The 15,957-nt window shown below is 39.2% G+C and overlaps 1 protein-coding gene across 3 annotated transcripts in view; it reads left to right on the top strand.

The window, feature by feature from the left end:
* Positions 1 to 15,957, top strand: part of ATP8A1 (ATPase phospholipid transporting 8A1) — a 218,155-nt gene that overhangs the window by 182,821 nt on the left and 19,377 nt on the right. For all 3 annotated transcript variants that reach the window (XM_058546980.1, XM_058546979.1, XM_058546981.1), the window contains 2 exons: positions 1,588 to 1,644; positions 2,595 to 2,702. In XM_058546980.1, coding sequence (XP_058402963.1) covers positions 1,588 to 1,644; positions 2,595 to 2,702 — 165 coding nt within the window. The remainder of the gene's footprint in view (positions 1 to 1,587; positions 1,645 to 2,594; positions 2,703 to 15,957) is intronic.

Here is a 15,957-nt window from a genome sequence, read left to right as displayed (position 1 = left end):
AATGGGGCAGTGTGCTATTCTAAATACTAAGTGGCTATGGGTATGGCTGACTCAGTTAGTAGAAAAACTATAATATGATATTTAGATATCACATGTTTAAATAACTGAATGATAGGACCTTAAGGCTTTTAAGTACAGAGGGATTAGGTTTTTCCGGGGGTCTTCTTTCCATTGACATCAACCCACTGAAGGTAGTAACAGAAAAGAAAAATATGTTTGGGGTGGCTGGTAATTTGTTCTCATACAACATGAGTACAAAACATGAGAAAAAAGTAAATACTTGATAGAGTAAGTTTAGAAATTAATCAGAGTATATATCATGGGTGTTTCCTAGGGACACATTAAACTATCCAGGTCTCAGGATGGTGTTTTTCTTTAATTTTGTGTCAAACTATGTCTCTCATTTTAGAACTTTCTATATAGCTTAAGTTAATTAATACTTACATTTTAGTAAGAGTTTTATTTCTACAGATATTAATTCTAAACTGCCATTAGATATCCTGCTGAGAAAACCCAATGCTCCACTTGAACCTAACTTTATGGCGCCACTGGGGAAGCATCTAAACAAATACCATGTGCAAACCATTACAGTGCCTGAAAGTAGGTCTGGGCACTGCAAGCATTTACTGATGACCAACGCTAGGCAAACATCATGTTCCCATCGCCACAAACTACTAAGAGTGCCCAGAGTTCCCTTGACTGCTAACAGTATTTAAAATTTTATTAACTATAAATAGATAATAATAGATAATACCGCAGTGCTAAGCACTGTTCTTAGTGTTTTACACTCAAACCCCTATGAGGTAGGTAAGCTTTATCACTCCCAGTTTGCAGATGAAAGAGCTGAGACAAGGAGAGGTCAAGTAACTTGCCTTGTTCCCTAACCACAACGGCTAACAAATGATGGAGTCTGAGCATGAACAGTCTGACTCCAGGGCTAGGCCATTTAACCGTATGCTGTCTTGTGGAAAACACAGGGCAGTTCATTAAACCCGGTTCCCTTACTTCAGAATCAGTAGCGTAGTCACCAACAGTGATGGGTGTGTACGTCATGGAGGGTGTAACAGGCTCTTATATCCTGCTCTGCAGGGATTCAAGTAAATAAAGTTACAGAGTCAGTGTTGATTTCTAAATATCCACCTATATTACTTTTACAATTTATCTTCAACATGCAGAAAGTGGGGCTTTAAGTACTACAGATAATATAAAATCAAATTAAAGCAAGCTTGAAAACCCACATCACTGCAGATGTATATTCTCAGTTGCTAGTGATAAATTGTGCAAGAAACAGGCAGGCGCGTGTTCAGGAGCCTCATGGATGCACTGTAAGGCTGTGAGGGTGAGGAGAGGCAGGGAAGGGAGACACGAGTGTGATGCTGCTAATGGGCAGTTCTGACTCGTCATGGTTGTAACATTCACAACCTAATTCACTTGTTTCTTTGCTTGTTGGACGTACAAGGCAAGCTGTGAATAATCTGCCATCCCATAATCTAGTTCAGAGACACCTGTTCCTTTATAAATCTCACTTTCAGTCATTTGATGAACTATCATTTATGAAATAAAGTAACATTTTCCCTTCTGTTTTAGTTTGTGGTGATAACTGTCTGTTTGAAAGCGGGATTGGAGACATCGTATTGGACATGGGTAAGAGGGTCTTTGACCAACCAACACATGTCACATTTACTTATGCATTATCGCTGATTATTTTTTTGTTTTCCATTCTAACTTTATGTATCCCTGTACCCTAGTTCCACAGGTTGCTAATTGTGGGGGATCAAGGGTGGAGGGAGGAGAACTGGAGATTCTAGTTTATCTCGTTTGGAAACACTGAGTAAAACAAACTTGAATAAGTTTATTTACCACAAGACTTCTCAGAGCCTTTAGTATATTATCATATGTTGTGAGTATCCCAGGCTTTCAAACTTATTTTAAGGCTTTCAAATTTATTGACTGGGAATCTTCTCTAGTGTGTCACAAGACTGGCATTGGGCAGAAAAGCCATTGGAAAATGATTCTGAAGCCCAATAGTATTAGTGAAAGATTTGTCCTCAGACATTTGTAAAACATTTGTAAATATCCAGTCTGGATTTAAAAAGTTCCATTTCAGATATGTTAGTTTTGAAGTATATTCACATCGAGGTAGAGAGACCCAGTAAACAAAAAGAAATGAAAGTTGGATGCTCAGGGGAAAGATTGGCACAAGCGATTTGGATTTGACAGTCATCGGCTTACAGATAGTATTCACACAAGTGTCTAACATCTGTCAGCCAGAGCATGCAGAGAGAAAATGAAGGAGGCTTAAAGATGGTAGGGGATAAAAAAAAAAAAAATGAGTCAGAGGAGAGACCCACCAAAGGAGGTAGAGAAGGAATAGTTCTAAATGCCAGTAGCACAAACATCCTAACTGTTGTGGAAGAGATTAGCTCTTAATGCAAGATCCAGTTGAAACACACACACAGTTCTCTACAAATTCTCATAGATAATATTTTATGGATGTAGTAAAAAATTAATAAGGGAATTTGTGAAAACATCATTAGTATTTGTGTACTCAGTCTACCTAAAAGTGTTTTGACTCCGATTCCCTTCCTTCACAGTTCAGCCACGTAGCAATTTGGGGCAGCATTGCGCTCTGGGTGGTGTTTTTCGGAATCTACTCGTGTCTGTGGCCTAGTGTTCCGATGGCCCCTGATATGTCAGGAGAGGTAAGGTGTCCTAATAACTCATGATCCAACAGTCCTTAAAAATTGGTAATGAACCTTAATTTTTTGGCTTGGAGTTATATTAAAATAGTATTTGACAATTTAAAAGTTATTTTTAAATTCCACAGTTGTGAGTGATAAATCTTAAGAGAATATTTTAACCTTGGACATTTTACTTAAATCTGATTCTTCCTTTCTTTATAGCTGGGATAATAAAATATGGTTGTCAGGAGCTTGAATCATGTTAAGAATATCCATAGAGAAAATGCCGTTTTAAAATTAGACCATAAATCCACAAATACATTTTGGATAAGAGGTTTGGGGAAGCGGTGAGTTTGTGTCTTTGGGACAGTCTATAATTTCTTCTGCTATCTCTTATTCTAAAGAGAAGTCTACTATCACTAGATTAAATGCACTTTCAGAGTTGTCTTAATGACATCAGCTGGGTTTTCATTGTGGAAGAGTTAGGGTATTTGACATTTCAGCCTTATCATAGTCCATTTTCAATTCTGTCTCTCAGTTTCTTGTTACACTGGTAGGAATTGAGTTATTAGGTGTTCAGGGGGGAGTGTCACAGGATCTCCTTTCCTTCAGAAGAGATTCCAGCAGTAGGAGGGTTTATGATTTCAATTGCAGGAAATTTGACATAAAATGTATAAAAGAAAATGTGGAAAACATTTCAGGATTTCCTGTGACCTCACAGTAACTTGCAAATCAAGGTAATGTGAGCTCCGTTACAATACATTGTTTTCCCGCAGTCACAGGAAATCTTTCCAGTGGTTTCCATGTATTTGTTGCCCCTAAGTACTGCCTGAGTACCTTTCACTTTTGACAGTCTGGTTTATAGATCATTTTCATGAAATTTTATCTGACAGCATCCTGCTTTTTATAAATTAGCAGAATGCAGACACATTAAAAAAATTTTTGTGGTTAAATTTATTAGAGAGAGGCATGATATACTATTACAGAAAAACCAGACATATCAAGGAGCATGTACTTCCTTCCACCAAAAGCAAAGGCTTCTTTTGAAATGTGTGCTGTGAAGTCTAGAAAATTTACAGCATGTATTTTGAGGAGAACAGAGAGAAAGCCGTAAATGCATCTCCTCACCTTGGTTTCTGAGTTCTTTTTTCCTGAAGAAATAAAAATCAAAGACTTTATATGTCTGATGATGCCACTTGGAAAATCTAGTGTTGTTCTTTGTTTTTATTTGATGTGCTCTGATTGGACCTGCTTTTCCCCGAGGTCACTTCTACCTTACTATCTTTTTCATTCGACCTCATTTTATCGCATTTCTTAATGTTTTATCTTCAAAATGAATGACACAAAAGATTTTGAGATGGATCGTTTAAGCAGCGGTAGCCAATAGCTTTGATGACAAGAACAGAGTTTTTGACCACCTACTTCTAGGACAAGTGTGAAGTTTGACTGGCTTTTGGCCCAGCAAATATAATTCTACCCTTGCCTGTAGAATTCCTGGTATTACCCAAACACAAAACTTAATATCATCTCTTGAGATTTGGGGTGATGCTGTGTTTAATTCAAAGTGAAATGAATGTCAGTACTCCATCACATGTCTGTTCATGTCAGATACAGGGGGATGTGCTAATGGGGCTTCTTTTTCTTATTGTTTTATTAATACTGATACTTTGAATATAATGTTTAAATAGCTGGTGCTCCATTGAAAATATGAAGACTGGATTAATTCAGCTGTAGGCTTAACTAGCTTCTTCAAAATGTCTGTTTAATTTATTCAAAGAAAAGAATAATACTTTAAATTTATGTAGTACTTAGTGCTTGCAAAGCATTTTGATGTATATATATATGTGTGTAAATGATCCTCACAACCCAACTCCAAAAAAAAAGAAGATAACAAGAATAGCACTCAAATTCTCAAGGACAGATAGTCTGCATTTACTGCTTCCTGGGTGCTAGGGTAAAAGATCCCCAAAAATGTTGTAGCAATACTCAATTTTTGAACATTTTTATTATATGTAGAAAGTCATTAGTTTTATTAAAATCCAGCTAATTACAGAAAGAAGTAACTACCCTTAGGTTTACATTTTCCTAATCTTAAAATTCTATATTTCCATCGAGGGTATAGCCAAATACATACATACTAATATAAGAAAAATCCATTTATGTGCCAATATTTATACTTGTATGTATGTATATATATATATAAAATTGGCCAACCATCTTGAATAGAATTTACTTATTCATCTGTTAACTGTTTCATAGCAAAATACTATTGTAATATATTATATATTACATATGTATTATTATATATTACATATAGTGATATATTATTGTAAATAACACCAGGATAAGTATAAATATTAGCATTCTCTGACTTGGCATGTTTTATATAATCCTCATAATGAAACACAACGCGGGGCAGCCCCCAGAACGTAAGGGTATTCCGCAGGATTCATGGTGTGGTGCATGGGTAATTTTCTGTCACCACGACTAACAGGGTCATAAGTATCTAATCCAAAGACCATACCCCTAGGACTCCAGTCCTTTCCTGTATTGATTTGGCAGCAGTTCCTTCCAAAACTAATTAATTAATTAAATATGTGTGTATGTTTTGGGGGCCTAAAAGCATAATGAGGGCCTCCAGGATAGTACAGCATTAATACAGATGGAGTAGAGAGACTGAAAATAGCAGCCCTGTTCCCCCCTGTCCTGATTCAGGTGATATATTGAAGGGTGAGGTAGTGGATGGTTTTAAAGGGGTATTGACACGATAGAGAATTTCTTCAAAGAGGCAGCCAAGATCTGGGAAGGTTAATAACACCAGTAACACCTAAAGTCTGTTGAACACTTGATCCCAGGTACTTCTCTGAGTGCTATATATGCGTTCAGTCAATCGACTCAACAACTAGTTGTTGAGATTCTTTTATGGGTCAGGCACTGTTCTAGGCGCTGTGGATTCATTAGTGAATAAAATAGACAAAAACTCATGCCCTTCTCAGCTCACTTTTCCTCTAGTGGAAGGAGACAGAAATTAAATAAAATAATTGAGATATACAGACTGATATAAATACTGTAGAGAAAAATACAGCAGGCTAGGGGGCGCTGAGAGCTGAGCCTTCCACTGTGTTTCCTGTAGAGCCTTGTGGCTTTTACTCAAGGTCAGATCAAGAGCCCTTGGAGGGGCATGAGAGAGAGGTGTCATGATCTGACTTATGTTTTCCCAGTAGGACCACAGCTGCTGTGATATGAACCACTTAGAGGGTTATTGCAATGACCTAGGGGAGAGAGAGTGGTGGCCTGGACCAGAGGGCGGCAGTGGTGAAAGTGGTCAGATTCTGAATCGAGTTTGAAGGTAGAGCCAATAGGATTTGCTGACAGACTACAGTAAAGAGAGGGAAAGAAGTCAAGGTAGACTCCATCGGGTGGACCGTGAACCTCGTCAGGACATGCTTGTTCTCAGCTCACTGGACCCTCACAGCAATTTTGTTATTATAGCCATTTTACAGATGAGGAAACAGAGGCACAGAGAAGTTAGTACCTCATCTGACATCCCACTAAGACTAAGTGACAGAGATAAGATTTTGACTTAGATGTCTGGTCCTGGAGTCTGCTACCTTAAACACTGCATTATGCTGCTTCTCTGCTCATAGTTACTCAGAGGAATCCATGGTATGTAATCTGGAAGTTAGAAGTCTGAAGGGACCATCACTCCTTGCAGGTATCTCAAAGATTTGTGTACGAGAGGAAGTCTCTGTTTTCTGTTTTCCTGACAGCACTGCCTCCTCCACGTTTCTACTCTCTGGAGACATTTCGGTGGTCTTGTTCTTCCTCAGTCCATGTGGAGCTCGGCTCCACATCCGAGCCGCAATAACCATTCCAGAAGGCTTACACTCCTTCTCGAGGTCCACTGCCTCTTCATTTCTTTACTCATTCACTCCAATATAACAGTCAGGATCCTAGTGCCCCATAAATAAGTGTTAAATAAATGATCATTAAGTAAATTTTTTTGCTTGCCTATTTGTTTTGAACAAACAAATGACACAGAATGGGATAGAGGAGACAGAGAGGCAAATTTCAGCTCAAACAGAACAAATTTCTGACATCTAGAGATTTCCAACATGTGGAGATTGCCAGCAGCAGAAGAGGATGCTAATCTCATTTTACTAATCCTTCCTGTGCGGGTCAGTGGTGAGCTGTCGGCCACTAGTGATACATGGGCAGAGCCTCATTTGTCTACACCTCCAACGTTGCCTTCCAGCTCCTGAGATTCAGATTGTCTGTGTGCTTCTCTTCACTGTGTTCTCTCCAGAGGAACATCTTAAATGTTGAAAGGGCACAGATGATTTTGCTCTAGTTAACAGGATCTCAGGGTGCAAATTATACACAAATTAGGCAATTTACAGGTACAGGTCTCATGCTTCTATATTCAGCTGGACACATATTCACACATAGGTCGGGATTTTATGGTCATTTCCAATTTACATTCTTGGTTCATCTTTGTAGCCCCATCTGAAGACAGAACTATTCTCTCAGTGTGTTGAAAATATGCTTGCTCGCTAAGAGGGGGACAGAAGGGAATCAACATTTATTATGCACCCACTATGCTCTCCAGGCACCATGTTTGATCCCAGGCAGTCCTTGTTTTATTTAAGTCCATATCACAAACTTTTGTGGTAAGCAGAGCAATAGCAAGACCCAGAGACTTCATTCCAGGTTTTCTTTTCAAGCCCCAGTGGTTTCCTCTAATATCCTGAGGAACTAAACACCTTCTGTTTGGGGCCCATTGCTATTCCTTACTCCCAGGCGGGAACTCTTTTCTTGCCGCCCTCTTCCTTGCATTCTGTCGATTTCCCAGGATACCCAGGGCCCGGATTAATTTTCTTAACCAGATATAAAAGTGTGCCCATCTCTTTTTTAAAGTGCCTAGCTTTTTAATTCCCTCTTTTCAACACCCACCTAACTCCCTCAACCTCATTTATAGACATTCCGTGTCACTTCATATCCTAGCCTCTCACCTCTTCTTAAAAGCATAAATAATACCCATCTCATTAAAAAAATATACATGAAATTGAAAACCCAGTCATCCCACGTCATCAGAGCTGCCACTCAGATAATAATAGATAGAGCCTCATTGACTGGGGGCCAGTCACTAGTAGAGCCCTTTTCGTGTCTTCAGTCTAACACTGTGAGCACTTCATAACAACACTGGGAGATAGTTCCTATTATACATTTTACAGACACAGAGTGGTTAAATAATTTTCTCAAGGTCACACAGCTTATAAGTAGCTGAGCTGCGAATGGAACCCAGCCAGAGTCTGTCCCCTTAACCACCATACACACTTGTCTGTCCCTTTTACATTTCTTTTCTCACCTTTGCATTCCTCTCCACTCAGGCTGTTCTCCTAGCCTTACCAACTTTAAAAGTGTAACGGCCTTTTAGTGTCAGTGCCACCAATCAAAGTACTTAGTTCCATCTGGTGAGTAAACTAAGCAGTCTATTATCTGCATGTAATATTTCCATCTTCAGTTGTACTCAGCTGCCTGTATCACTGATCAGGGGTCCTTTCCACAACATCACGTAGTTTCTTTCCTCCTTCAGCACATTCTACCAGAATTACCAAAAATTTGTTCCCCAAATATCTCAGAATTTAGTGCAGACTTCAGTTACTCCAGCCATAGCCAGAGCGGGTTGTTCTCAGTTGGTGGGCAGGGTGTTCCCATTTGGGAAACATTCCTTCCTATAGTTTGTGCTTTGTTTCCATTACAGTAATTCTACATCTCCGCTCATAATAATGACTCAACTGATAATGATTAACAAGTATCCCAGTACCACAAATTATTGAAATAGTTAACTATTAAAAAGGAATTATGACATTGGGGTAGGGGGGCAGTGGATTATACAAAGGGAGAAAATACGACACTAAGAGATTATTTAGGAGAGGAAAATAAAGAGAAAATAGTGTGACGAGCTTAGCTGCAACTTTAAGTATGTCGCTGTCTTCCTCTCCTCTCACAAATATGGTTGTGATTTAAGAGGAGGGCTTTTTTTTCAGACCTGACTTGTATTTTTTCACACCAGTACCACAATTTATGGGGCAAGGTAGGCCCTGGGGAGAAGTGCTCTGTTATATAAACATATGCTAGCCTGCTTTTCCGACTCGTCTAGATGATGTTACTGGGTATTTTTTGAGTTTCCAGGAAAAAATATTTTAGCACTATGATTAGTACACCAGATTAAAAAATACAAAGCAAGCTACATCAAGGACCATTTCATATCACGATTAATACCAGAAGCTTAGGATCAGCAAAACATTTAAATGTATCGTGGCATTGCAGACACGCATGGTAAAGTCTTCCCAAACACCATCTGGTTCTGCTCTCCCTGGCCTAAGGGATCTATAAAACTACTGAAGGAAATTGAAGTTAAGGAACGAGCATGTGTTTTACAGAATTTCAGATCTCTTGATTGAGGTTTGTAAAGTCTCTCTGAAAAACAATAAAAATCTTTGTTGAACCCTTTGGTGTCACCCCTGTAGGAAAGGTATTAATAAACGACGTTAGTGATATGATTTTCCTAAATCGTGCTGTTGCCCATTTTACCAACATAATAAATTACTTAACATATGAGGAATTTCCTGGTTAAAATAGTCCTGATTCCTCTGTCAGCTTTTAATTACCTAGATAGGATGTAATAATTTATTGGTCACAAGACCAGCCCTTGTGGATGGGGTGGGGCGGTGTTATCATACGATGGACTTTCATCCAAGATTACTGTGTTTAGCCAAGTAGCCTGGAGGGAACAACTACCCTAAATTCTGTCGGATGTTCTTCAATGAGCCAACGATTGTGAGCCCAGCCAGTAAAACATGTCATTGGTCGGAGTCCTCATGCCCCGACATAAATGAGACAGGCCAGACCTTCACAGTTCTTAAAGCAGCTGGCTGCGTAGCCACTTCCAAGCCCATTTTGTAAAGAAAAGCCTGCATAGAAACACCGAGAAGGAAAAAGAGACATGGCTATGAAAAACATAATGGCAAATCAGAACATTTGCACACATTTTAAAGTTACAGCTCTCTTGAGAGTCATTGCAAGAGCTGGCATTGCTCTTTGTAAGCACAACATCTTTTTCTGCAGTATAGAGCAAATGTATATTGTCTGATGTATCCTAGGCTCTGCATTAGGCAGTGGTGGATGCAGAGATGAACGGAATTGGTCCTTGCCCTTAAGGATCTCGTTGCTAATGATGGGGTGTTGCTGTCATACATGTAAGAGATGCTGTGGTGTACCCGAAGTGCCTTGGTAGTAAGCAAGGCATGGAAAGCTGGATGAAACTTGCTCTTCGTATGGCAGAGTTTTGGTTCTTCTCTAGAATCGATTCATCCTTACATTCATTCATTCTATAAATATGTGTTGAGTGCTTACACGGTGCTGGGCAGTGTGTCTAGGTAACGGGTTAATTAGGCACAATACCCATTAGCATTCAGGTTGTGGGGACCAGGGAATGGGAAGGAGATATGGTCACTCAATCAGTTATGAAATGACTAAATGATGAATGACTAAAGATAATTTCACAAAGTGATCAGTGATAGGAAGAAAACAGGGAATATGATAAGAGGCAGAGCTATAATGGCTGCTCCAGGAAGATCTTTTTGAAGAAGCCAGCTGAAACTCAAATGATGTGGGGATACCTGTCATGTGAAGAAGAGCATTTCAGGGCTGAAGGAACAGCAGGTGTCCATGCTCTGAGGCGGGCATGGGCCTGGCAAGTTCAAAGACTAACAGATCAGTGTGGCTGGAGCAGAGAGTGGGAAAGAGCACAAAAAGAGGGGGTCAGTGAGATAGACAGAGGGCAAACCCCCCCTCCAAGCTCAGCACTTTAGCTCCTAAGAGCAGTACAGCTTGTTTTTGAGTTGCCTGCCAGGGGTTCTATCAGAAATGTTCATCAAAGAAACCATGAACGTCACTGTGCCATCTGCTTCAATAAAGCTCATAATTGGACACAAGTTTTGCATTCTGTGATATGGTGAAAATAAAGAGATTGTCAATGAGTGGTCAAAAGCTGCTTTGTTCCTAGTCTCCCTAGCAGGTATCATCCAAAGCAAGTTATTTGTGGTGTATTTTTGATGTTAAAGAAGAAAAAGAAACTGTGGATTAAACAAGAAAGAAACTTATTTTTCCCTCATGTAAAAGAAGTCAAGTGAAGGCAGGCAGTCCAGGGCTGTGTGGCAGCTGCACAGTCACCAAAGACTAGGTTTATTCTGTCTTGCTGCTCTGCCAACCTCAGTGTACTTCCTCATAGTTCCAAGTGGCTGCTTAAGCTCTAGCCATTGTACCAACATTCTAGCCAGCAAGAAAGAGAAGAAGAACGATTGACTCTTTCTCTTTGAGGGTCTTTCCTAGACATTGCCCACCACATTGCCACTTAGATCTCGTTGACCAAAAGCTAGTCACATGGCCACACCTAGCTACAACAAGAGAGCCAGAGGAATATAGTCTTTGAGCTGGAGGACAAGGTGTCCAGCCAAGAACCAAGTGGTTGCATCTAAGAAGAAGGGGAGAGGGAATATATTGGGGGGCAACTAGAAGTCTCTGCCATGAAAGTCAATAATTGGTCTACATAAGCCGTATATTGGCTTTTATATGTCTGTCTATAGCTAAGTACTTTTTGAAGTTTTGAGTTTTTAAAAAATAATTTCCCGGGGCTGGCCCCGTGGCTTAGCGGTTAAGTGCTCAAGGGCTCTGCTACTGGCGGCCAGGGTTCGGATCCCGGGCGCGCACTGACGCACGCCCATGCTGTGGCGGCGTCCCATATAAAGTGGAGGAAGATGGGCACGGATGTTAGCCCAGGGCCAGTCTTCCTCAGCAAAAAGAGGAGGAACGGCATGGATGTTAGCTCAGGGCTGATCTCCCTCACAAAAAAAAATAAATAAATAAAAATAATAATTTGCCGAAAGAGATGGTAATTATGTGACAGGATAGAGGTGTTTGCTAATATTATGGTGGTAATCATGTTACAGTATATAAATATAGCAGATCAACACATTGTATATCTTAAATTTACGTAATTTAATGTTATATGTCAGTTATATCTCAATATAGCTGGAAAATAAATTTAAAAAGAAAAAAGAATTTTCTACAATCTGAAATATAGGTCATTATGTTTTATGGACTGAATTACTAGTAATCAAAAAATTGATGCTTTATGAGATGGTTTTTAAGAAGATAAAATACAAAGCCATCACAAAATTATAAAAACCTGTAAAAGTGATTTAACAAGTAAACATAATTGAGCATTGATATAACATACCCTATCTTACTCAACTTATCCAGCAACATCATAACATTTTAAAATTATATTTCTCATAATAAAAAGTATTTTGTTGCTAATTCTATCCTCCTTTTTCTGGTACTTTTAAGTTTTTTAAATAACACAGTAAAGATTACAACAAAACAAAAAACAACAAATTCTCTTCTTAATTATTTTTACTATGCTGGGAACTATATCCCAGAAAATAAAGTGTCAGAGCCACACATTTCCTAGTGCTCTTGATTCCTCTTTGGAAAGACTGTTTTGCATGTTCAGTTCTCACTTCATTGATATATAGTCAAATTTTACTTTTATTTAAAAAAGTTAACTTCTGATTGATCCAGGTCCCAACTAGCTCTTCCTCCTTTTCTGCTGAACATCTTTTTTAAGCATTTATTATCTCATTGCTACCTTTGCCAGAGGGTGGAGATGCAAAGGTTGGTTCTTGCATCACACAGCGAGATTGAATACTGGTTCTGAGTCCCACAGGGTGATCACTCCTCCTTCAATCCCTCACCACCACCCAGAAACATCCAAGGGGAAAAAAGTAGATAAATGCTTGTGAGCTAGTATCTAATTTGCATGTTTTCTAAGATTTTCTTTGTTTGGAACAATTTGCATATTTTCTAAGATTTTTGTTTGTTTGGGATAATCCAAGCCAAGGGTTTTCTTTGTGTAATCAAGAGCTTCTGGGAATAATTGCAAACATATTGAGGTTTATCCAAAACACCCTTCTCCTTAGTTATTTTCTGGGTGTTCTGCCCTGTCTATTTTTATGGAGAAAGTAATAATTCATCCTGTATGCAAGCCCAATTCAACTCAATTCAACTGAGATTTATGGAGTGCCTGTGCATCAGGACTTATACTGGGTGTCAGTGGATCAAAAGTTGAAAAAAAGAGAGTCCTTCTGAGGAGCTTGAGTCTAGTGAAGTAAACCAACAGATCAACAGATAATTAGAATGTAAGATGCTAATTAGTATGATCAGGATGTACAATGGTTAGCAGGGGAGAGGGCACTCAACCCCCAGGCTATAGTTTGGGTAGTTTGGAAAGGTTTCTTGGTACTGCTGTTCCCTGATCTGTCCAGGAAGGCAAGTGGCTTTCCCAGTAGACAACAGCCCAAGCAAAGGAGTTTGGGGTTGCAAATGTAGGGAATGGTTGGAGCTAGAACTGAAAAGTTAAGCAAGGACCAGGTCACAGAATGTCCCTTGAATGTCATTAGCATCATTACTTTAAGCCATGGTAGCAGGCTTTCCATTATGAAATACACAGTATTCCAAAAAGTACCTGGAGACATAGAATAAAGATTTGAGTCAGAGGACATGATAAAATAAATGCTAGTAATAAACTTGTAAGTGATGAAAACATTTTTATATTTTGACATGAATATAGATCATATAATGTAATTGACAATTTGCAAGAATTCTTTTCAGCTCAAATAAGACATCAAAGACCTTTCTCAGTGATAAGCACCAGACCGTAGAACTTAGCATGTGCGTTCCTCTGTCTTTGGGTTTTGTCAGAGGGAAGTTTTAGCCAGACTACCCAAGATGTGCAGCCACTGAAGGATTTCAGTGGAAGTTCACGTCTTCAAGACAAAGCCCATATGAGCTTGAAGTTTGTCTCTGGTTAAAGTGCACTGTGGCAGATTCACCGCTTAGTACTGGCCAGTGTTGCTTATGTCCCTCCAAGTTCAACCCCATGCTCAGGTACTAGAATGTGTTCAGACGGAAAGGCTCAAGACTCTGGGAAAGGCTCACCTAACTTAGAGACCTTGACAATGTTACATCATGGTGTTTCTCAGGCCTTGGACACAAAGACACTTTCAGAAACGTTTGCAAGTTCAAATTCAAATAACACAGTATTTCATTGTCTGAAAGCAGAGTTGATTTTGATGAGCTGGTGTAAAGTTCCTATACATCCGCGATTGTGTTGCAATGAGAAAGCACAAGTTTGATACAGAAAATAGCATTCTATTTACATAAAATTTATATTTTGCCATAGAAATATAGATGTTAAGCTGTGGCTCTCAACTTTCAAGGTACTAAAGAGTATCATTGAATCTCAGGTTCAGTGAATCAGCTTTTCTAGTCCCCTGAGGCTGGGTGACTGAAAAAGGGAGCTCGAGGAGAGAAGACCATATAGGTAACTGAGTTTGGAGGAAATCGAAGTGAAATTGGAATATAGCAACACAGAGTCTACCTTTTCCAAAGAAATGTCTAGCTAACAGAGCAGGGACAACTCACTGAGGAGCAGTAGGGAAGAAGAGCCACAGTTTGATCAGAAAGATCCAGAAAGTTTGTATGAAAAGAAACAATACCTGCAAACCTGAAGTTGAACAATGAATTTTTTTTTTAATGAAAATGATTTCATGAGGAAGATGCTTCCTGAGGAGACCAGAAAGATTATCTGAGACATAGGAGGAGGCGAGTGAAGTTAAGTGATCCTGTAACATGATAGATGGCTTTAAAAAAAAAAAAAAAAAGAAGGGAATTGTGGGTTTTGAGGATCACCAAATCACATCATAGTACAAATCATCTCTGAAGAGTTGCTCTATCAAGATGTTTCAGAGGAGCCATAGCCAGAAAGAACAATTAAACTCTTGGATCTGACACTATACCTGACGAAATCCTAAGAAGCATGGAATAGGATATGTAAGCTATATATAAGCTTTTGGAGTTTTCTCCAAAACTTGTTCACTCCCTTGGAAAAGCTCTAAATCTTCAAAGATAAAATAGCACTCCTACAGAAAGAAAAATGAAGGGTCCCATTCACAGCAACAGCAAGGAGAGGCGTTAGCCAGATATGTGTATGGTTAATGGAAAGAAAATTAGAAAATTTGACAAAAATGAGAGAAATATAAAAAGTTGAAAAAATAAACATACCATGTCTCCAACTAGGAGGATCACTATTGAATCATGAGTGCTTCCCAATTAAGAGAACCTTTAGGGGAAAAGAAAAAGGAAATACATCTTCTCCTCATGACTGTAATCTAGCCTAGGAAAATAATCCTATATACCTAGTATATTATGTTAGTATATTGTGTTAGTGTAACATAAATATCCAGTTATAACTGCTCCCAGGACAACTCCATGCCAGAACACGAGAAAACCAGTCAAACTGTAACCGCCACATCTCAGGAACATAGTCCCAAGGCTCTGGTGTTTTTTATTTTTAATCTCTCCAAACACTAGGCTGTAAGAACTTATTTATTCAGCAGTTATTTATTGCACACCTGCTTGGTGGTTAAGCACTTGAGTTGTGAGAATTCATCAAGATATATTTCTTCCTCTTACAGAGGTTATAGTCTAACGGCAAGACAAAGGAGCAAGCAGAAAATGGGTGATAGGTGCCACCAAAATGGAAGCCTAAAGTAGGGCCAGCTAACCCAAGTCTAAGGAAGGAAATGACATTCAATGTGAAAATTGAGGAGAAAACAAGAGTCACAGATGCAAGAGCCCAAGGATGAGAGTAAGCATGGGCGCATCCAGGGACCGTTAACACGTTGTGTAGCTAGAGATAGAGGCTGGCTTAAGAGGTGATATGGGAGAAGCAGTCAGAAGTCAGGCAGGAAAAGTCTTGAAATCATATTAAGGATTCTGTACTCTTTCCTGAGGGTGGTATGAAGCCATTGAAAGGGTGTAATCCAAGAACTGCTAAAATCTAATTTGCACTTTGGAAATATCCCTCTTGCTACAGAATGGAGATGGGCTAGAAGCAGAGCAAGGCTGGAGTCAGTAAGTGCAGCAAGGAGGCTGTTAGGAGGACAGGCAAATTTTTGGGTTGGCATAATGGCAGCAGGGTTGGCAAGAAGTAGGTAGGTTGGAAGATACTAAAGAACAACAGAACATGGTGATATATCAGATGTGGTGTAAAGAGACAATTCAAGAATAAAGCCCAGTTTTTTGTTTTAGGCAGTTATGATGAAGCTATTCCCTGGATAGATTGCACAAAGGAAGAGCAGGTTTTGAG

Source organism: Diceros bicornis, chromosome 8 (genome assembly GCF_020826845.1).
Source record: "Diceros bicornis minor isolate mBicDic1 chromosome 8, mDicBic1.mat.cur, whole genome shotgun sequence".
Lineage (NCBI taxonomy): Eukaryota > Metazoa > Chordata > Mammalia > Perissodactyla > Rhinocerotidae > Diceros > Diceros bicornis.
The sequence above is the reverse complement of the archived record's forward strand: the minus strand, read 5'-3'. Positions and strand labels throughout refer to the sequence as shown.